The 21,503-nt window shown below is 46.5% G+C and overlaps 1 protein-coding gene across 3 annotated transcripts in view; it reads right to left on the reverse strand.

The window, feature by feature from the left end:
• Positions 1-11,211: 11,211 nt before the first annotated feature.
• The window catches only part of NDUFAF6 (NADH:ubiquinone oxidoreductase complex assembly factor 6), an 86,674-nt gene continuing 76,382 nt past the window's right edge, over positions 11,212-21,503 (reverse strand). For all 3 annotated transcript variants that reach the window (XM_078687012.1, XM_078687013.1, XM_078687014.1), the window contains 2 exons: positions 20,849-20,905; positions 11,212-11,358 (listed from right to left, as the gene is read on the reverse strand). In XM_078687012.1, coding sequence (XP_078543138.1) covers positions 11,230-11,358; positions 20,849-20,905 — 186 coding nt within the window. In that variant the 3' untranslated portion in view covers positions 11,212-11,229. The remainder of the gene's footprint in view (positions 11,359-20,848; positions 20,906-21,503) is intronic.

The raw sequence follows: 21,503 nt of genomic DNA on the forward strand, positions 1-21,503 counted from the left end.
GTGGTGTTGTGTTTGTGGTTGTGTGTTTGTGGTTGTGTGGTTGTGTGTGTGGTTGTGTGGTTGTGTGTGGTTGTGTGTGTGTTTGTGTGTGTGGTTGTGTGTGGTTGTGTGTGTGGTTGTGTGTGGTTGTATGTGTGGTTGTGTGCGTGGTTGTGTAGTTGGGCGGTTGTGTGTGGTTGTGCATGTGGTTGTGTGTGTGGTTGTGCATGTGGCTGTGTGTGTGGTGTTGTGTGTGTGGTTGTGTGTGTGTTTGGTTGTGTCTGTGGTTGTGTGTGTGTCGGTGTGTGGTTGTATGTGTGATTGTGTGTGCAGTTGTGGTTGTGTGTGTGGTTGAATCCCGAACGCTTGTAAGTGCGGGGGAGAGGCGGAGGCAGGGAGCAAGAACCGCCAGATGGCACGGAAGGCTGGCGGTTCGTCCGTGCATGCTTGCGTGAACGCAAGCTTGTCACCAGCCAGCAGCACTTTGAAAACTCACCTACTAAAGTCTCTCCAGCAGCGCATCCTCGCTGACTCAGCGAGATCTAAAAAAGGCAGATTCCTAGCGTTCTATTTTCGCCCCGACCACCCTGTCATCAAGCAGGGATTACGCCGGTGTCCCATGCCCCATTGGGAGTTCTCCCATGTGTTCCAGTTGTGGGCTAACAAAGTTTTAAAGAGTGGGGGATGGGCAATTTAACTCAACCTGTTTGGGAGGTTGGTGTGGGAGGTGGGCGGGTAAGGGTGATTAAAGCGGTTTCAGACAAAATGTTATCCACTGAGCAGTATAAACGAATGATAGATGGAACTTTGACTTTTTCAGATGTCACTTCAGGATTATATATGTATTACGAGGTATTAGTAGCAGTATGCAATACATCACTTTTCTTCCCAGAGCGCATTCTCCCCAAACGTGTCACTTACCATATAACACCATGGCTACCTTATTGCTGAGACAAATTTCCTCACATGGAATATTAGAGGGCTTAATTTCAGAAAAGCAAGGTTGGTGCACGCATATTTAATCAGGCACCGCATTGATATCTGTATTTTGCAGGAGACCCACTTGAAGTGCGGTGATGACCCTAAATTATACAACAAATATACGGGCGAAACACACTCAGCTTTGTATTCTAACTATCCATGTGGAGCATCAGTGCTGATAAGACGTAGCTTTGGTTGGACTACCTCCCATACAAACATAGACCCAGAAGGGAGATGTGTTATTTTACATGCTACACTAATGTGCTCCCAGGTGACCCTGATTGCTATATACGGTCCAAATGTGGACGACCCAAGTTTCTTCCTCAGTGGGCTAAGGTGTCATCAATGGGAGGCGACACAGTAATATGGGGTGGGGATTTTAACACTACCTTACAAAATGGGGCAGGCATTGTTGGAACTACCGACAGCCCACATCCAAGGGCATCTCAGCAATTGAACTCTATTATACTAGACCACAGTCTCATAGACATCTGGTGCAGCAGAAATCCAGCTACCAGGGAAGGCACTTGCATAACCTCACATCACAGCACCTGCTCTAGGCTGGACTATTGGCTTGTCACTGGAGACATAGCTTCCTGGACCATAGATGCTGTTCACCTACGGCACACTTTCTGACCACGCCCAGGTGCAGCAGCGCTGGACCAGCCCACAATCTCTACCTCGTGTGTTTAGTTGGAGGCTCCCACCACACCCCTTACTGGACTCCGCATTCAGGCAGGAAATTAGAATTGAGCTCACCTCGTTTTTCTCAACAAACAAAGGGTCGGTAGACTCTCCCTTAACCTTATGGGAAGCCTTTAAGACAGTTATCAGGGGCGTGTGCATCGCAAAGCAATCTGAGGTCCTGAAATCCATAAGTTAATCACGTTCAAAACTAGAACATAACATCCGAACCACAGAGCATTTGTTCTATCAGATGGGAGCACCTGTACATCTTGCAATCTTGCAGAAGAAAATCACAGAATTTAAAGAAGAGGCAGAAAGAAACTCGCTCCTTGGGGAAATACACTAAAGCGCGTAGCTATGGAGGGGGCGATAGGCCTGGTAAAGCTCTGGCAAACACACTAAAGCAGCACACATCCTCAATGTTTATAGTCGAACATCTGGAGGATGATTCGAATTCCATTAGAGGACAACAAGAAACTCACACACACCTCACCAGTTTCTACTGAGCATTGTACACAGCCACACAGAATACCCCTCGCCCAGAGCTGCTGGCATATTTAGACTCCATTGAACTGCTCTGGCTCAGTGAGGCCCATAGGGCCTACCTAGATGTACCTTTTTTAGTGGAAGTCATAGTACATGTAATTGGCAGCCTACCAAGTGAAAAAGCCCCTGGGCTGGACGGGCTGTCCACCTCCTTTTGTAAAACGTATGCGGCAGAGCTCGCACCCTGATTACTGGAAGTATATCATGAATCCCTAGATTTGGCTTCCTTGCCACCCTCAATGAGAGAAGCAGTGATTATCTCCCTCCTAACACCTGATAAAGCAGCCAACCTATGCGACTCATACAGACCGCTCTCTTTTATAAGTGTAGATGTAAAGATCTTGGCCAAACTTACTGCTAATAGATTACGACCGCTCCTACCTCTCATAGCCAGGCCTGACCAGTCTGGTTTCGTTCCAGGCAGATCTACAGCCCTTAACTTGCGTACTTACTTTGCTGTTATCCATCAGCTTGACTCTCCGCTGCCAGCCGATGCAACATTCCTTGACGCCTCCAAGGCGTTGGACTCCTTTGAATTGCATTTCCTGTTTACTATCCTGCCCAGACGAGGTTTCAGCCTCAATTTCATCAAGCTTCAGTCTGCTCTATACTAAGCCCACAGCTCGTTTAAGAGTTAATGTCCTTCTTTCAGAGCCCTTCCCTGTCACATGTGGAACCATGCAGGGATGCCCCCTCTCACTGCTACTATTTGCAGTAGCGATGGGGCCCTAGCTCCAGAGTACATCAGCACCACACCCCTCGTGGGCTGGGGTTCACAGACAGGAGTCTCATCATCTCCATGTATGCAGATGACATTACATTGTACATCCGTAAACTAACCAATTGGGTGCAGGACATCACTTACTGTCAGAAACAACTAGCTGCGTTCTGGGACCTCATGCCCACAGCATCCCGCCCGAAAGATATCTGGGAGCCATTTGTGACCTGGCTTAAAGAAAGAGATGTAATATTGCCTGTAGTATCCACATCAGCCTGTCTCACAAACGCCAACCTAACCCCATCCGCCTTTCTGATGCACACTTCTGAATGTGCGCAGCCCTTGCAGATGCTATACATACCTGTTGGTGTACCCCTGTGCCAAAACGATATAGTTGAATGTTTATTGGTATTAAGGCAATACCAGACAAGGCTCATCAGGTCCCAGTGTATACCCCAAGATACTGTAATCATGTACTCGTTTCAGTCGTATTTAATGGATGTGATGTTAGAGGTAAAGTCACTCTTCGGGTTGAAACTAAGCAATACCTGTATTAGCTGTTTACTGTTTTATATAAAGTGTAAACTTGTGATGTTACTGCACAGTGTAATGCTGCCAAAAATATGTCACATGGATTCGTCTGTAAAAAAAACAATAAAAAAAAAGAATGTTGGTTTTTATTCCAACCCGCACTACTCTAAATTGACCGGTTCTAGGGTTTGTGGGGCCCTGGGCAGATTAGGAAGATGTGAGTGCCCTTTTTCATATCTTTTATTGGTGCAACAAGTTATTACCAACAGTATACACAACAAAGCAAAAGATGAACAAATAGGGCAAAATGTTTAGGTTTAGCGCAGAGTCTACTTTAAATGACTACTGAAAATATATGTCGGGGCACTTAGTATTTGAAAGGTCATCAGGCATTTGGGGAATGATTTCGTAGTATTCCGTACCCGATTATAAAAATCAAAATGTCAAGTACTTCGGAGTGTGAGCCAGAAAGCAAGGACTCGCAGCGGACTTCCCAAACAATAGGCCCTTACCAACAAACTAGTACACCAAGTGCTCCCACTCACTTCAGAGACAATTCGAGAGAGTCCCCGGTGGAAACCTGATGGCTATTCCAGACAAAGCAAGCCCCCAGCGTGATGTCTGCCAGTACATTCTAGAGAAATGACAATGTCACCCATTTCAGCTAGGTCACTGTCAAATTAGATAGTCCTTTCTAAAAAAGGAGATGCACTACAGTGCATTCAGCTAGGCGACTGCACCCCAACTAACCCCTTTACAATATCCTCAGGACAATCAAGTATGAAAATTAATACATACTGTATTCATCCATTCCATTAGAAACTTTGCAAATCAAAAATCTTCAAACAATCGTAACCTTTATAAAGTAACTTTATTTGAACCAATCAATCAGCAATTAGCTGCAGCACTGTCACCTCTAAGGATATCTCTGGGCTGGGGTGCAAGGTCTCTGTCTCTGTTGAAAAGCCAGGTCTTGAGTTTCTTTCTGAAATCCACCAGGGAGGTTGTCCTGGGGAGGATGGAGGGGTGCTGGGTGGCAGGATGAGGGAAATTGCAGGAATAGGTCTAGAGACTAGCACAAAAGGTAAAAGAGGGCAAGAAACGAGCAGAGAAGGCACAAACAGAGGGCAAGAAACAGACAGAAAAAAGCAAAAACAGAGGGCAAGCAACGAGCAGAAACTGCAAAAAGAGGGCAAGAAATGAGCAGAAAAGGCAAAAGAGGGCAGAAAATAAGCAGAGAATGCACAGACAGAGGGCAAGAAATAAGTGGAAAGGGCAAAAAAGAGGGCAGAAAACAAGCAGAGAAGGCACAGAGGGCAGGAAATTATAAGGAAATGTAAAAAGAGGGCAAGAAACAAGCAGAGAGGGCAAAAAGAGGGCAAGAGATGAGGCAGTGAAGTCAAAAACAGAGGCCATGATATGAGAAGAAAAGGCTAAAAGAGTCCAAGAAACAAGCAGAGAATGCACAGAGGGCAAGAAACGAGCAGAGAAGGCACATACCCAGGGCAAGAAACTAGCAGATGTCCACCTGCTGCTTAGTTTAACTTTGTTGTTGCAAGCATACATCTGCCATTTTTAGGCTATAACATGTTTTATTTTTTCTATTTTATTCTTTCAAATGTATCTTGCATATGTGGCTGAACTTTTGTATGTGCTGTATTGTGGTTGCGCAAGTTGGTGAATGCAAGAATGAATACGTGATTTATGGATGTACAAGTGCAAAGTTGATTGACAGGGTGCACATGTGATGACTTATTCTGTGCTTAAATCAATTAATGACTAAGAAGTGACTTTAAATTAAAATCAAGACTTATTTGCAGTGCCAATACTTGTTATTTACCTTTAAGTGGTAGCAGATCGGCTTGCCTTGTTGCACATCTTATCACTCAGTTGACCACACAAGCAAGAAAAGTGTGCATACTAATGATGGAGCAGGATTTTCGCAAAATAAACCTGCTCGGATCAAACCACTGTCTGTGTGAAATTAGTAACAAGAGTCGTGAAATGAATCGAGAAAAATATTAATATGGGGTATTTGGAAAAGGATTCGTGGAAATGGGCAAGAGAAAATGACAAATGATTTCATTAGGCCACACATGATTTCTGCACAAAAGTTTACAAAGAAAGGAATGCTAAAATTTTAGCTTTCATGTGCAAATGAGAAGAGATTTATTTCCTTTTATGTGCTTTATAAATTGCACCAAAAACGTGAAGCTTGCAAAGCAAATGAAACATGTTAATAAAAGAGCTTCACATGAATGATGTTAATTGCATAGAATACATGTTTGAGTATATTTGCGTTTATATCAGAATAACAGAAGATAATGTAATGAAGCATGTCATATGAACAAATAACTAAAATTTGTTTTATTTTCCTAGAGAAATGGCACACTTTACAGAGAAGGTCTCAACCAACTGTTAGGACTAATTTACTTTTTAAACATAGCTGCAAAATAATTGTATTTTGTTCTTTGTTTACTGTGACTTATTTCTTGTCAACAGCTATGTGGAGAAGATACCAGCGGAACTTCCTTACTGTCTGGGGAAAGGTTTAGTTTTGTTGATAACTGTTCTATTAAAATGTTGCGAGTAACTTGAAAATGTGTGCAAGCTTCGGAAGGAGAATATTGTGATTTCCTCTGCTGAAGGACAATGACGACAGCTTGCTTCTAACAAAGAACTTTTGAAAACTAGGTGCAATGGAAGTGGTGTGACTATAGGCCCAATGTTCCTTGACCAATGAGAACTGAGGATGATTGGGATTTAAAAACAAAGTTAGGGATGGACTTTAACATTTAGGGTATAACTACTAGTGTTAGAATTTATTCTGTTAGAGTGCGGTGTTGGCGGTGATCAAGGAGAAAGCTGTGTTGCTTCTCGATTTGGCTGGCTGCTGCTGGTCTGATCCTGACTCTATAACTTTGCTTCTCATACCCTGCAAGGTTGCCCCAGCTTTCTCTCTCGGCTAGAGGGTAGTTCTTCTGACTATTAGGATGCTGTGCTATAGTTTTCCTAGGTGTGTATGATATTCTGTAATGGCATTGATCTTATTGCAAGGCTCTTTTGTCTCTTCTCCTATCCACTCACTCATGGATCATTAAATTAGGTGTTATTGTGAATTGCTTACTCTCTCTTGTGTGATTATCTATTATTCAAAGCTGTATCCTTTGATGGACCATTAATATACTAAGAAATAGATAAAAGCATATTGATAAGTCATCCGTCTGTCGTTACTGATGAATACTGTTATTGTGATTTGTATATGTGTTAGTTTCCTTGTTTGTAGAATATTCCTTTTGTTGTAGGTCCTCATAAGGGGGGTATTATCCATCTTGACAATGGCCAGTCCATAACAACTCTCCAAAAGATTCATCGGAGGACCTTGTTATTAATGGGATGGGCCAAATTTAGTTAATTCGGGGAAAAGACAGGCGATATTGAAAATAGTCATTATTGTAAACTTTTGCCCCCCATTTTGCTGCATCAGGTTTTGGTAGGAGAGCATGGTTAGTTTAGATTGATTATACTGGCAATTGATTAAGATGGAGATAATTTTCTTGTTATTGGTTATTGTTTACGTACCCCCCTTTTATATGATTGATATAGATTGATTTGGGTACCTTCGGAAAGCACATCTGGAGAAGTCCTGAAAGTTTTCATTTGATTGAGAGTAGAATCGTGCTGGTTGAGATTTTGCTGGTGGCGTAAGAAATTCTTAGAGTGATTGTACCCATCTTCCTCTTAGTGGAGAAGACAAGAAGGTTTGTTTTTCATGTCGTTTAGTCTTGTTTGGTCTTAAAAGTTCTTTAAAATTGCTGTTGATAATTTTTGTAAAGGGAGGGTCAGTCGCACGAGTTATACTGACGTCACAGAGAGCCACGCTGACATTGGTCAGTTAGTGTGAATCGTCACAAGAGTGTTGCGCTGCTATTGGTTGGTTGGAGTGAGTCGCACTGATATTGGTCAGGGTGAACGAATCAGATCGCTAGGAGTATGGAAGGAGTTTAGTTTTTGTGTTTTTGTCTTGGTTTAGCGAACGAGACACCATGAAGTTATTAAAATTGTTTCAAACTTTGTTTAGAAAGGATGAGCCTACACCTAGAGAGAGGGAATCCCTGTAGCAGCTGAGGGTACGCCTACTTCTTATATGTCAGTCATTAGAGAGGGGTTACCATTCATGTACACGGTTTGAGAATTAGGTGAAGTATACTGAAGGAGATCGTAATACGGCGTTTACGGAGCATGGTACTTTTAACATAAGGATTTTAGAAAATGTGAGTTACCAGATAAATGAGTTGAGACGAAGTGCTAGACCTATGCAGTATGAAGCTCTTGAAGAATGGGAACATGCGGCATAGAAAAGAGACAGAGACAGGACTCAGAATAGATACAAAAACACTGTGAGTAGATACTCTGAAGCGAAATGGGATGCCCGGATGAAAAGGTGGAGAAGGGATGTGATAGCACTGGGTGAAGGAATGTATTCCTTTGTGCTAGTGGAGAATCAAGAGGGAGGAAAGGATAAAGAGAAGAAGAAGAACAAGAGCCGAAAATTGGTCTGGAAGTAGTAGACCCGATAGAGGTAGATGATGAATTGTTGGATGAGTTATTAATGAACAGACACACCCCTATATCAGGAAGAACATAATAGAGTTACACCAAGTGCTCCATTGATTCAGTTAGAAGTTCCACAAGAGAAAAATACAAATGTAGTGAGTCAGGCGAAAGATAATTTAACAAAAAGAATTACACAATTGAATTTGAATGCAGATACTTTGTCAGTTCCTGTAAGTATTGGTCCTATTGTTCAACGATGGACAAGGTATTACTCAATTGCATGCTTTAACAGTACATCCAGTTCCCATAGCAAATAATAGAACTAATGTAAGTGAGACGGAGTCATTAATTGATATTTCAGAGAGGTCACTCAAAACTCCAAAGCGTGGTGTGCAATTAGAACCAAGGACATTGTTGCTGAATACAAAGGGAGTGACGCCTACATCAGGAGGGTCGTTAGGGCCATCACCAGAGGAACTAGATGAGTGGATTAGAGGAATGATTTCTGAAAAAGCTGTGACAAGCTTGGATGTGAGTAAATTAAAAGCAAATATTGAAGAAATTATTTTGGGTAGGATTAATCCAGATTGATTCAGTAAGTATCAAGAAGAGGAGTTGTTATTCTTGTGTAAGAATAATACAATGAGAGTGGAAATCTTCATGAGAAATTTGCTGAAGTTGCACAGATGTATGGTGTTGACATAGAAAAGTCAAAGGCTTTACAAAAGGCATACAGGTTAGACTTTAGTGGCGCTGGGTTGGCGGTGATCAAGGCGAGAGTCATGTTGCTTCAGTATTGCCCCTCTAGGGCTGCAGAAAGCCCATTAGAAACAAGGAATTTTGTTTAAGGGGTGGGGCCTGCCCAAGATGTGCAGGCCAATGCCTCCAACCCCCTCAAAAAATGCAAGTCTATCTGCTCCCCCAGGGGCAGGCGGGGGCAATAGGCCCTGATCCGCCCCCGGGAGGGGGCAGAAAGACTACTAGGCATCAGTTTTTTTTTTATAATGTAGGAGTGGGGGCTGCCCAAAATGGGCATGACAATGCACCCATCCCAAAAACAATTACCACAGTCTTTCTAACCTTCTACCTCTCCCCGGAGGCATATTGGAGCAATAGTCCCTTATCTGTTCCCCTGAGGGGGCAAGGGGGAAGAAAGCCCACTAGGCCTCAGGCAATATAATTTTTTTTTTATTCAGGGGTGAGGTCAGCCCAGAATGGGCATGCCAATGCCCACACCTCCCCCCAAAAATGCCACAGTCTTTCTGCCTCCCCAGGGGCAGTGGCACCTGATCTGACCCCGGGGGGTCAGAAAGCCCACTAGGCGCCAGCAATTACACCGGATTTTTTTATACGTGGGGGCTGCCCAGAATGGGCATACCAATGCCCCCACTCCCCAAAAAAATAGCCACAGTCTTTCTCTCCCCCTTGGGGGCATATGGGGCCCACGGACTCCCCTGGGTGTCTAGTTTTCAAAAATGTATAGGTTTGCTAGGTTTCCCTAGGTGCCAGTAGAGCCTGGGTACAAAATCTACAGCTAGGCATTTTGCCAAAAAGGGTCAGTTTTCACTGTAAAATTAAAGTGTGTCCATGTTGCGTTTTGAGCCGTTTCCTGTCACGGGCTCTAGGCCTACCCACACAAGTGAGGTACTATTTTTATCGGGAGACTTAGGGTAACACAGAATTGTAGAGCACCTGTTATTACCTATTGACTTTCGATGCATTTCTGCCTTCCAAATGAAAGACAATGTGTAAAAAAGAAGTCATTTCGATAAATGACCAATAATTCGCATGCTAGAATGGGTACTCACAATTTCGGAAATGTGCAAATATCTACTGTTTCTAAACTCTATATTTTGTTTCACTTTCAGAAATACAGAGGTGTCTGTCATACCGATTTTTTCATGTATATATTTTCCCAAATGAATTGCTCTATACCCGGTACGTAATAAAAACCATTGCAAGACGCTGCTCAGTTATTGGCTCTGGGTTAGTCGGGTTCTTTCAATTTTTTCAATATTCAACTGTTAGTTTCTATAAAGAAACCTTGAAGGATCTATACAAATGACCCCTTGCTGAATTCAGAATGTTGTGTACTTTTCCAACATTTATTGCTTTCCAGGATCCATTGTTGCTTTCATACCCATTTCTCCCATTAACTGGAAGAAGGTTGAAAGGATAAAAAAAATAGCAAAAATAGGCACTATCCTGGTAAAATGCCAAAACTGTGTAAAAAAATGTTGGTTTTCTGACAAAAGTCTGTCCGTCCCTAAAAGCTGGGAAAATGGTGATTTCAGCCCCACAAACCCTTTGTTGATACCATTTGCAGGGAAAAAAACAAGACGCTTTCATTTGCAGGACTTTGTTCATTTTTCCCCCAAAAAAACAAAATGTTGCTGTATTTTGGCTAATTTCTGGGTCACCTCCAGGGGAATCCACAAACCATGGGTACCTTTATAATCCCCATGACGTTGGAGGAAAAGGACGCAAATTTGGTGTGGAAACATTATGTGGTCAAAATGTTACAGAGGCTGAGGCACGAACTACCCCAAATAGCCAAAAAAAAGGCTTAGCGGGGGGAGGTGGGGGCCTGGCAGGGGCCTGGCAGTGAAGGTGTTAAGAAAGAAAAATTAGAGGGAACATTGGTTGGGACTCTACCCTAAGGTTGAGTCCCCACTCTTGGCTTAATGGCATTGCAGATGTTAGGAAATATTTGGCAAGGAGTAGGTCAACCAAACTATGCAAAACAGCTGATGGACATTTGTCCATACTCGACGATCAATATTCGACTACGAATCTTGTGGAACAAATGTACCATGACGCAGCACAAGACACAGAGGTCTAAACCTATTCATATGGTTTTGATTTTTTTTAAGTCCGTTTTTAGCCCTGAGCTTTCCACCAGTCAGGGGATTGAAGACTAAAACTTTCAAAGTGTCAATTCATTAATGAAGCCAGAGATTATCATTTTTAAAGTGATTTCACTCTGATAAAAATTATGAGATCCCACACATAGAAGGGGGTATTTTGAAGATCAACGAAGCTCTCATGAAGATTGGAAAACATAATTCTCCTCCTCACCATCATAAATATTTTTGCATTTAAAAAAAATTGTAAGTAAACTCATTTGAATAGTATGGATCAGTGCTCATGCACAAATTTGAATTGTACAGATTTCGCTTCATCGTCAGATTCCAAACAACGTACACCAAGGGCAAAATGTAAATATCAGTTTAATAGCTTTTTTTCCATGACTTAATATACAAATGCCAGGGCAGTAGCGCGTTCTTCCTCTGTAAGCTTAGATGGAATACGTTGAAGTCCACTTTCCGTAGTTTACTTAAATACCTGTCCAAGGCAACCTGAAAAGGTAAAACACCGGCATTAGAACCTACATCATACATTTCGCGTTTTTTCTTTATTACATAAATAAATATTTATTTGCCGCCATCCGAAAACAATATTTGAAATCAAGTTGTTGATAAAGTCATAACGAACTACACAAAACTAGCATATCATCTAAGATTTTTCAGGTAAAAACGGGGCCAGAGTTTGTTATTCTACGACCCAGAGACAGGGGCACTCCAAAGGTAAATGTAAAGGTTCAATCTTTTTAAAACGGTTCTTCCTAGCTAATACAATCATTATTAATGCGCCTGTTGCAGACATCTGCAAGCACTAATGAGGCTTTCCAAACCTAAAAGGCTCGTAGGCCACATCAAGCTTTTAATTTTTCAAAGTCAGAAACATCCATGCTTACTAATGCTAGCACTGATGTCAGGGCGTCAGTCACACCTGGGGTGTTTGCCATCCCCAGGACGTATCTCGAGTGAAATGTTCTTTGTAGGTATTTTAATTGAATAAGGAGGTACAGGTCCAAGATTGCAAACGCCCCTACTGCACGAAAAGCAGTGTCCGTGCAAGGCTCACCAAAAACCTTACAAAACAAAACCCTCTAAGTGTGACGGAGAGCAGTAGTCTAAAAAAGCAAGGACAGAAGAGGGAAAGAAGAATGGAAATAAACTGATGTAAACAAGCTCTCACGGTGGGGCAATAGTCTTGGGAGCAGCTGAGGCCAATCGCCAACAGCAGAGCTACCTAAAGGGAGTGTACGGATTAAGGCAGCTTTCCAAGAGATTAAGTGGCCATTAAAGCCAGATATGGCACAGTAGTTGTACTTACGCCATCTCACTTACATTATCCCAGGCCATTCCCAAGTCAGTGGGTCCCTCCGCAAGGGAATGTCCGGGGGGAAGAGGATGTTTGTATGTCCCGGGGGAGCGGAGTAGGGGACAGTCAGAGTCACCAGATGCTGACCGTTTGACCCTATGCCTGGAGCAGCGTCTTTTACAGCCACAGGGCCCAACCCAGGGCATGGGACCAGGAAGGCTGGACCCATCATTCTTCAGACTCGGCTGGTCTTCTACCAATTTCAATGCTTTTTCTGGGGTGTCAAAGAAAACCATCTTGGATTGGAAGGTCACCCTGAGTTTGGCAGGATGTATGAGCATTTATTGTACGTCCATCACTCGCAACTTGCGTTTAACTGCCTCAAAGGATTTTCCCATGGCCTGTACATGCCAGGTGTAGCACAGGAATGCATGATTCAGCTAGACTCAAAGAGGACCTGGTCCAGAGTAAATACTTTTTTTTTTGAGGTTCAACACTGCTTTATTACATGATATAGACCAGAGTACACAGCTGTTCGTGCCCACAACCCGGAGGCTGGCAGCATAGTATAGGAATGTAAACACAGCCTTGTGGTCGGCATCCCTGAGGCCCGACGGCAATGTAAAAGCAAGAAAGACAATAGCAAATCAGCCGGCGTTGCAGGGTTTTTAGAGGATGAGCAGCAGCAGAACAGTGTTATTCATTTCAACATGTAATGATAGAACAGTAGTAAAAAACTTCCCAACCTAGAAGAACCTAAGAGGCATTCCAATCTCCCTTGAAGGATAAAAAAGGAAATAAAAACTGACAATTCAGTGAGGTAGTGCAGGTAAGCAATGTAGTGTAAAGCCTGATGGTAACAGCTCCATACTTTGACAGGTTCTCTAGTGGGTCCGGAGACTATGATATGGGCCATGTGTCATATGTAGCGCATCAGGGTGAAGGATGTGTCCACAGGCATGTAGGGCGTGGCGTGGAGGGTAACTGCGCGACCTAGGAAGGAAATAGGGGAGGGGGGGAAGGGGAGACATTCGCCATCAAAGGGGGGGGCCTCAGTGGCAGGTATAGAGGCATCAGAACCAATAGCTGACTATTCTAGTCCGTCCGTAGTAGGAGGTGCATGGCCCGTGCCAGCTTCTGTGACATGCGGATGTTGCAGTTAGAGTGCAAGTCTGTTCCAAGGCCGGAGAGCGTGGCCTCAGGGAGGGACAGTATCCCTCTCAGGCGCGTCCTCTGCAATCGATCGCTGGAGCATGTAGCACACCAGGGGACCCCATATGTCTCTAGGTTTACAGGATGTAGGCAATAAGTCAGCAAACGTGTTATATTGATCTTGACAGTAGGTCAAGTCTGCTAGCCAGTTCTTAAATTTGGGCGCCCTGCCTCGGCCCCATCGACAGGCCACTCGACGTTTGGCCAACAGCAACGCAATGTCGACAAATTTTCGGCAAGAGCTAGGGATCTGTTGTGTGTATCCGAGTATCGTTACCAAGGGGTCCACGGGTACCGTGATGCTCGTCATGTCTGTAAGGGCATCCGTCACTTGCTGCCAATATTGTGCCACCTGCGGGCATTCCCATGCTAAATGTAGGACATCCGCATGGCTTGCATGGCAGCGTACGCACCGGTCGTCGTCTGCCAAGCCAAATCTGAGTTTGCGCACAGGCGTATAGTACATTCGTTGTAGGTATTTATAATGTATGATTTTAAATCTGCTGCTGGTAGACAGGCGAGAGGTGAGCGCACTGCAATATTGCCACTGCTCGTCAGTAATGTCCGCATCCAATTCAGCCGCCCAACGCGCTCGAGCATTGGAGTCCCGCATCTGCGTAGCGTCTCTGAGCTGACGGTAGAGGCCAGATATCAAGTGTGTCCCATCTCGGGAGTTCAGCAGGAAGTGGAGCGGGGGCAAAACCTCAGGTTCGTCAGGAAAGTTGGGGAGTATGTCCCTCATCCCTGCACGTAGACGCACGTAATAAAAAAGGTCTAGTGGAGTGTAGACGTGCGATTGGAAGAAAAGGTCCTTCGTTTTAAACTGACCATTGACAAACAAGTCGCCCCAGCAGGAGATACGTAGCGCAGCGCACAACACACGGAATACCTGTTCCCGCAGTAACGTGAGTTCCGGATGGTAGGTAAGCGGTAACTTCGGCGAGTAAGGTAGTTGGCATGCTAAGCTCTTGGCTATTCGCCGCCATGCATCCATCGTGCATGATACAGATGTATTCGGCGTGGTTATGGATGACTCCGGGCAGTGAAGTAGTCCCGACAGTGGGAGGGGTCGTACTATCCAATCCTCGACCGCTATATGCGGCATGTAAGGTGTAGGAGCCATCCAGTGGTAGGCAAAGTGTGCCTGAGCGCACTGGTAATATTTCTCGAAGTCCGGTATATCGAAACACCCTTTGTCATAGGGCAAGGTTAGTGTGGTCCATTGAAGCCGCGAGTGCTTGCCTCCCCAAAAAAGTCTGCGCAGTTCAGCCCTTAGCGTCTTAAAGAAGAAAGCGCCGGGAAAATAGGGAATGTTTATAAAAAGGTAGAGGAATCGGGGAAGGACGACCATTTTGATTAGGGACGCCCTACCGGCCATGGAGAGCGGTAGGGTGAGCCAGCGATCCACGGTAGTGGTTAGGTTCGTGATAGCAACTCCGTAATTGGCTCGCAACGTCTCTTCCCTGTCTCTGGAAATGCGTATCCCCAGGTAGCGAAGATCTGTCCGGCACCATTCCAACGGATAATCTAGAGGAAATTCGCCCACCGCCTCAGTTAGGGGGAAAAATTGGGACTTGGACCAGTTAATGTGTACACCCGACATGCTGCCAAAAACAATGAACTCCCTGAGCAGAGGATTGAGGTTTATCTCAGGGTGCTTGACATATAGCGTGATGTCATCCGCATATAGGGACACATCAATCTGTCGCTGCAAGCATTGGACCGCGCCATCCCGATGAACCTGACGCAGGCGGCAGGCCAGCGGCTCAACAGCTATGGCAAATAATAAGGGCGAGAGCGGGCATCCCTGGCGTGTGCCTCTAGTGATGTCAATAGACTGCGACAAGTGACCATTGATCAGCACTCGCGCCGTAGGCCGGGTGTAGAGCAGGCGTATCCAGGACATAAACAAGGGTGGGAATCCCATGCGCGTCAAGACAGAGAACAAATAGGGCCATTCGACTGAGTCAAAGGCTTTGGTCGCGTCGAGAAAGATTGCTGCGACTGGCGTTCCGGGATGCACGGTTCGTAGAAGAGAGAACAGGGTGCGGAGGTTGTGCGATGTGGATCGGCCAGTAACGAATCCAGACTGATCAGGCAGGACAATTCTGGTCATTAGCAGCGATAGTCGAGTGGCCAGAACTTTAGCGAGTATCTTTACATCGCAGTTTAGGAGGGAAAGTGGGCGATATGAATTGCAGGAGCTGGGATCCTTATCAGGTTTCAATAAGGAGGTGATGACAACCTCGCGCATAGAGCAGGGCAGAACACCGTCGTCAAGGGACTCTGCGTAAACCTCACGCAAAACGGGGGCCATGATATCAATGTATGCTTTATAAAATTCGGCAGGAATGCCATCTAGGCCAGGGGCCTTACCATTCTGAAGAGACATGATGGCATCCCGGATCTCATCGAGCTCGAAAGGTGCAGCTAGAAAGGCCCTATCTCCATCGCTAAGCCAACATAATGCCACATCCTTCAGGTAGGCGGTGTAAGATGGTGTAGTCCCCGCAGTAGAAGTGTATAATGACAGGTAGTGTGTTGTGAAAGAAGTGAGAATTTCATCCGAGTTTCTGAGAGTGGCGCCATTTGTGTCTGTAAGTTCAAATATGATATTGCGATCACGTGTTGGTTGAGTGAGTGCAGCTAGTACCCTCCCAGGCCTGTCTCCCTCACAGTATTTTCGGGCCTGCCAGTGTTTGCCACGGAACTTAGATTCTCTAGCAGCCTCTTCTTCAAATTTGGACAGCGTTTCCCTAAAGGTAGCATGCAATTCCGGGTCGGGTTCATCCACCATGCGGCGTTCTAGAACGCCCAGCTCATTCTCCAGTTTGCTAATAGTGTGACGGATATCACGTAGGACCCCACAGCTCTTGGATATACAATAGCCCCTTATAGTAACTTTGAACGCCTCCCAAACATGCTCCACAGAGTCAACAGATCCCTTATTTCTGGGGAAAAAAGCAGCTATCTCCTCCCCCAGTTCAGTTCGAAACAGAGCGTCTAGCAGAATTTCTGGGCGAAGTCTCCAATGAGGTCGTTGGTTATCCCACCCAGGAACACGAAAATGAAGGGCAACGGGGCTGTGATCAGAGTGTGTCCTAGGCAGGTGTGACACCCCCTCCAGCTCCGCGGCAACCCCTTTGGTAATCAGAAAATAGTCCAAACGCGCCCACGTACCCGTGTGCGAGGTGAAATGTGTGCCCTCTCTCCCCACTGGATGCACGTGCCTCCAAGCATCTAGAAGGTCCCCCTCTGCAATTACTCCCTCTAGCGCCTCACGAGCCCTAGGTTTATAGGAGCACACTCCGTCAGCTCTATCTAAGTGTGGTACCAGTGCCAAATTGAAATCACCTCCCCAAATGATGTGTCGGGAGCCCGCAGCCAGAATTTTGCCCCACAGAGTGGTAAAAAAAGTAGGTGTGTCTACATTCGGCGCATAAACCACAACAAATGTGTAAGTGTCCCGGGCCAGTCTGCCCCATAAAAGTGCATATCGTCCCTCCCTATCAGCAAGGTCCCCATATCTATGAAACGGTACATTCCGGGCCACAAGGATAGCTACCCCCCTCGCATATGTGGAGTAAGAAGAAAAAATGCGGTCCCCAGCCCATCTACTGGCAAAGGTGGGCCTATCTCGTGGCGGCAAATGGGTTTCCTGTAACATAACCACCTGAGCGTGGTGCCTATCCAGGTAGGCAATAACATTGCGACATTTTCTAGCATCATTCAGCCCCCGGACATTCCAGGACAAGCAATTTAAATGTACATTAGCAGTTGTAGAGCCATTGTTCAGTTCAAAGCAGAAACAGTAGTAGCAGCCAAAGCGTAAAGCCCGGGTCTGCAGCGGCTCTCCGCCAGCGGCTTTCCGCCAGGTCCATGCATAACCTCGTACAATCTGCCTACAGAGTTCAAGGAAGTATAGCCTCAACAGAAAACAATCCAACCCCCCTCCCACCCCAGCATCCCAATCATGCCAGTAGCCAATGAGTCCCACCCAGCTTTCCCACCCCTCCCTATCACATCCAACCCATGTAGTAACCAAACAATCAGCAACAGCTTGAAGGGGAGTACCCTGAGGGGGTAAAACATAGAGTGCGCACAGCCACCTCCCGGCTCATAGCTCCAGTCTGTACTGCCCTTGGTGGAGCCTAGAGCTAAGAGAGTGGGCCTTTGTGTACATTACCACAGGTGTGCTGATGCCCTTCGACGTCGGCGTCTGAGTCCAGTGCAGGCGCCGCGGACCATATGATGAGTGAAGTTCCAACAATGCAGGGCAAGTGGTCTACAGAACCCCCGGGGACAAGCGTCACTCATCCTATTCCGGTGGCAAATCATCACGTCCCAGCTCCTCTGCAGCACTCTGTTCCTCTTGTCGCGCCCTTCGGAGTGATTTCAGGAAATCCTCTACCTTTTGCGGGTTGGTGAAGAATCTTTGCCGTCCCTGATGAGTGATGCGCAGCTTCGCCGGGTATAAAAGAGCATAGTCCACTTGGGCTTCACGCAGTTTTTTCTTCACGGGTAGGAATTTACGGCGCTCCTCCTGCACCATCGGCGTGAAGTCTGGATAGATGGAAAAAGTGATGCCGTTGTACTGCAAGGTACGTTGAGTTCGGGCTGCTCTCAACGCTGCATCGCGATCGCGATAATTCAACAGTTTGGCAATAATAGGCCGAGGCGGCAATCCGGGCTTGGGTACAGGCGCAAGGGAACGATGCGCCCGTTCCACGATGAACTGGGCAGAAAAAGCACCTTCTCCGATTGACTCCTTAAGCAATTTCTCAATAAACAGTTCCATCCTACCCGTGTCTGTAGATTCCGGTACATTCGTGACGCGTATATTGTTGCGACGGCTGCGAGCCTCCAAATCCTCATTTTTCGCCGCTATGATTCGGAGTAAGTTGTCCATTCGTGCCAATTGTGTCGTATGCGATGCGGCAGTATCCTCGGTAGTAGAGATTCGTTGTTCTGCAGCCGTGAGTCTCTCCTCATGACGAACCACCTTATGGACCAAGGCGTCCAGACGAGCAGTGACTCCATCAACCTTTTCAACCACTGTCGCAAACCCCTGCCTCATTTCCTGAAATAGGGCTTGAAGATCAAGGTCCGATGAGGGGGGTGTAGTGGCCGTCGGGGGTGTCCCACTGGGTCCAGGGCCGTTAGGTACCGATTTCTCACCCTTTTTGGCGCCGTCAAAGCTCAGCTTCGCCTGCCGTCCATCGAGGCATCCCATGGCTGTAGAAGGGAGCAGTCCGTCAACACCGCGCGCCTGAGAAGCTGTACGTGTCCCCGGAGGCCGCGAGCAGGCCGCCAGGCAGTGGGGGGTCGCAGTCAGCTCCGGCAGCCCCCAGTGAGGTAGCTTCAGGCAGGAAGGTATGTCGCCGCGCTTATCAGGAGATGGGTGCGCGCCTGACGCGGCCTCCGCGGACCCAAGTATGCCCGTGCCAGTGGAAGATGAGCGAAGGTATAGTGAGGTTCTGCAGCCCAGATGGCCACGCAATAGCCCAGGAAACACAGTACAGGCAGATCAACACCCAGGCCGCTGCCCGCTCACCAGGTAGGGCACAGAGCAATCCTGTACTCCCCACGGGGTGGCGTTCAATGTGTGCCAGCACTGGCCCCGGGGGTGGTATTGTCCGGTGGGGGTGTAACTCAAGCGGGGTGTCAGCACAGAGTTCCTTATGCCACGTTGTGTGTGGGGCCCATGGGAGCGACGGCGTCCTCCCGCGTGCTGCCCCCCACTGCTCAGGCCCTCAAGTGTGCAGGGCCCATCCGCTGGCCGGGCCAGTCTCGATGTACTCCGCCAACCCCAGTAGGTCGGTGAGGCGGCCGTCTCCCCAGGCGGTCCCTGGCCGTTACAACACTCTCCTTCCCACCGGGCAGATCGAGGAAGGCTCACCGCCGGTCCGTGAGCCGAGGATCCGTGTCAGCGGGGGGGTCGGCACCAGCAGCGGGCCGACCGCAGCGCTCCTCCGGTCCAGACTGCAGCGCGGGGCCCCCCCGCGAGTCCAGGCGGTCGTCCGGCGGTGCGGCCCAGCCCCTCGCGGCCGACTGCGGCCTCGCGTAGGACGTCACCCCTGCGCCCCTCGCCTGTCAGCTCCAGGGCAACTCTCGGCAGGCGCGACGGTCGCGATATCTCCGGCTCTTGGATCAGCAGCGACTCCAAATCTGGAACGGAGGCGGAGGATGATAGCCTGCAGACAGCGATGGGCTTAATTGGCGATTCAGCACCCTGTAGTGCAGGATTGTAAAAGGATTAATTACCAAGGCGCAGGAGCTACTTAATCAAGCGGCCATTCCGCTCGTGCGCCTTCTAGCGCCCCTCCAGAGTAAATACTTACGTCTCAAACTCGGAAGTTGAGGATTCTGGCTATAACTGGACAAGGGGAGCCCTGGGGGTGGTCTCGGAATGAGGAAACTTTGAGCCAACTCAATAATGAATACGGGTGAAAGACTCACCTAATGGAATAGTAGCGGTCAGCCACATTTCGATGAATTGTTCTGTCTGTGTGTCCTCTGCTCCCTCTGGGAAACCAATGAAGTGCAAGCGCAAGTTTTTATATCTAGCAGAGCCCTCTGCTACCGCCATCCAGTCTTCAAGAGTTTTGGATGTCTAAAGTATGCGGCCTACATATGTCTGCAGGGCCTTGACAGTAGCCTTGAGATCTAATTTCCCAGTGCCTGCATCAGTAAATCGGTCATCCATTTTACAGGTCTTGACATATGGTTGATACATCAATCCTCTGGTCCCCAATATTTGCCTTGCTTGGAGAATAGCTTCGGAGGAGGAATGTGGTCTGGTGTTGGGGCCACACTGAGACACCGACAAGGATGCCGTTGCAGAGCCACACCCTAATAAACTTTTCGTGATTTTGTCCAGCTTAATCTGTTGGGGAATTGAGGAAGGCTTGTCCTTCGGCATTCTGACATTTGAAATTATTTTCAGGGTTGGGTATGTAAAAATATTGTAAAAAGGCACCATAACATTTAGGAACCTCATCATATTAATGGCCCAGAAAGATAGACTGTGTGTAATCAATGAGAGAAAAGCAAGAATGTGAAACATAAAGTAAAAACCTCGACAGTTCATCCAGAGAAATCAGGCAATTCATTCTCCCAGAAGACTGGGCTACGCACTGTGGCATATCGCCCGTGAAGACCATCAATACAGTTCCCATCTCCACACCCGCAAAGACTGCCCTCCCTACTGACATGTTCAAGATGGCGATGTACGTTTGAATATATACAAATGATTTTGCCAAACAAAGATTCAAGGTTGTAGTATAGTTTGGCTTAAATGCTGTGAATTGGACACATTGATCGTGGGCACAGAAAGTGCCTATGAAACAGATACATTTCACCCCAGAATCACTAAGAATGTGTAATATTAGCCAGGACTGACCTTATGCTTCGAGGCCAGCAGAAACAACGCAGATCTTATACAGCCCAAAAGATACATTTGTTGCTTACCGTGTGAATGAAGGCAGGGACGGCTTTAGCAGGGACATTTTTCTGGAACGATCTTGCCTAAAATCAAAATCAAAAGTATGTTTTAAAGAAATGGTCAACAGAACTCCAATAAGCATGTGTCATTTAAGTAGATTGTGAAATAATTAGACTAAGTTGGCAACATGTAGCAATGCCACCCAAGATTAAATAAAAAGGGATTAGAGGAATAGGCACCCCAAAATAAATTCTATGTCTATGCCAAAATGAGCACGCTTTGGTTGCTAGATTTGAAATAAATAGAGGGAGCTGGGTGGATTTTTTTAAAACGCTACTTCAAATCACAGAACTATGGGGCCGATTTAGATGTTGGCTGAGAGGGAACTCTGTCGAACAATGGCGGAGTTTCCTACCCGCTAAGACAGTGGTCGGCCTGCCAGATTTTAATGCTGGCAGACCATAGGTCTGGCTATGCAGGCGACTACTTCGTCACAGCCATAGCCAAACTCCTCCGATGGTCCTTACTCCGTAGGTGAATTGGCTGTATGTCCATCCGACCAATTAGGATGGGCGGACATAGAGAAGTTTTTTTACTTTTTGGCGCTGCCAGGAAAATCCTGCCAGTAAGGGACAGTAAGAACAAAAAATGCCACTTTAGTCATTACAGCGGACTCCCAAG

This window comes from Lissotriton helveticus, chromosome 4_1, assembly GCF_964261635.1.
Source record: "Lissotriton helveticus chromosome 4_1, aLisHel1.1, whole genome shotgun sequence".
Taxonomy (NCBI): Eukaryota; Metazoa; Chordata; class Amphibia; order Caudata; family Salamandridae; genus Lissotriton; species Lissotriton helveticus.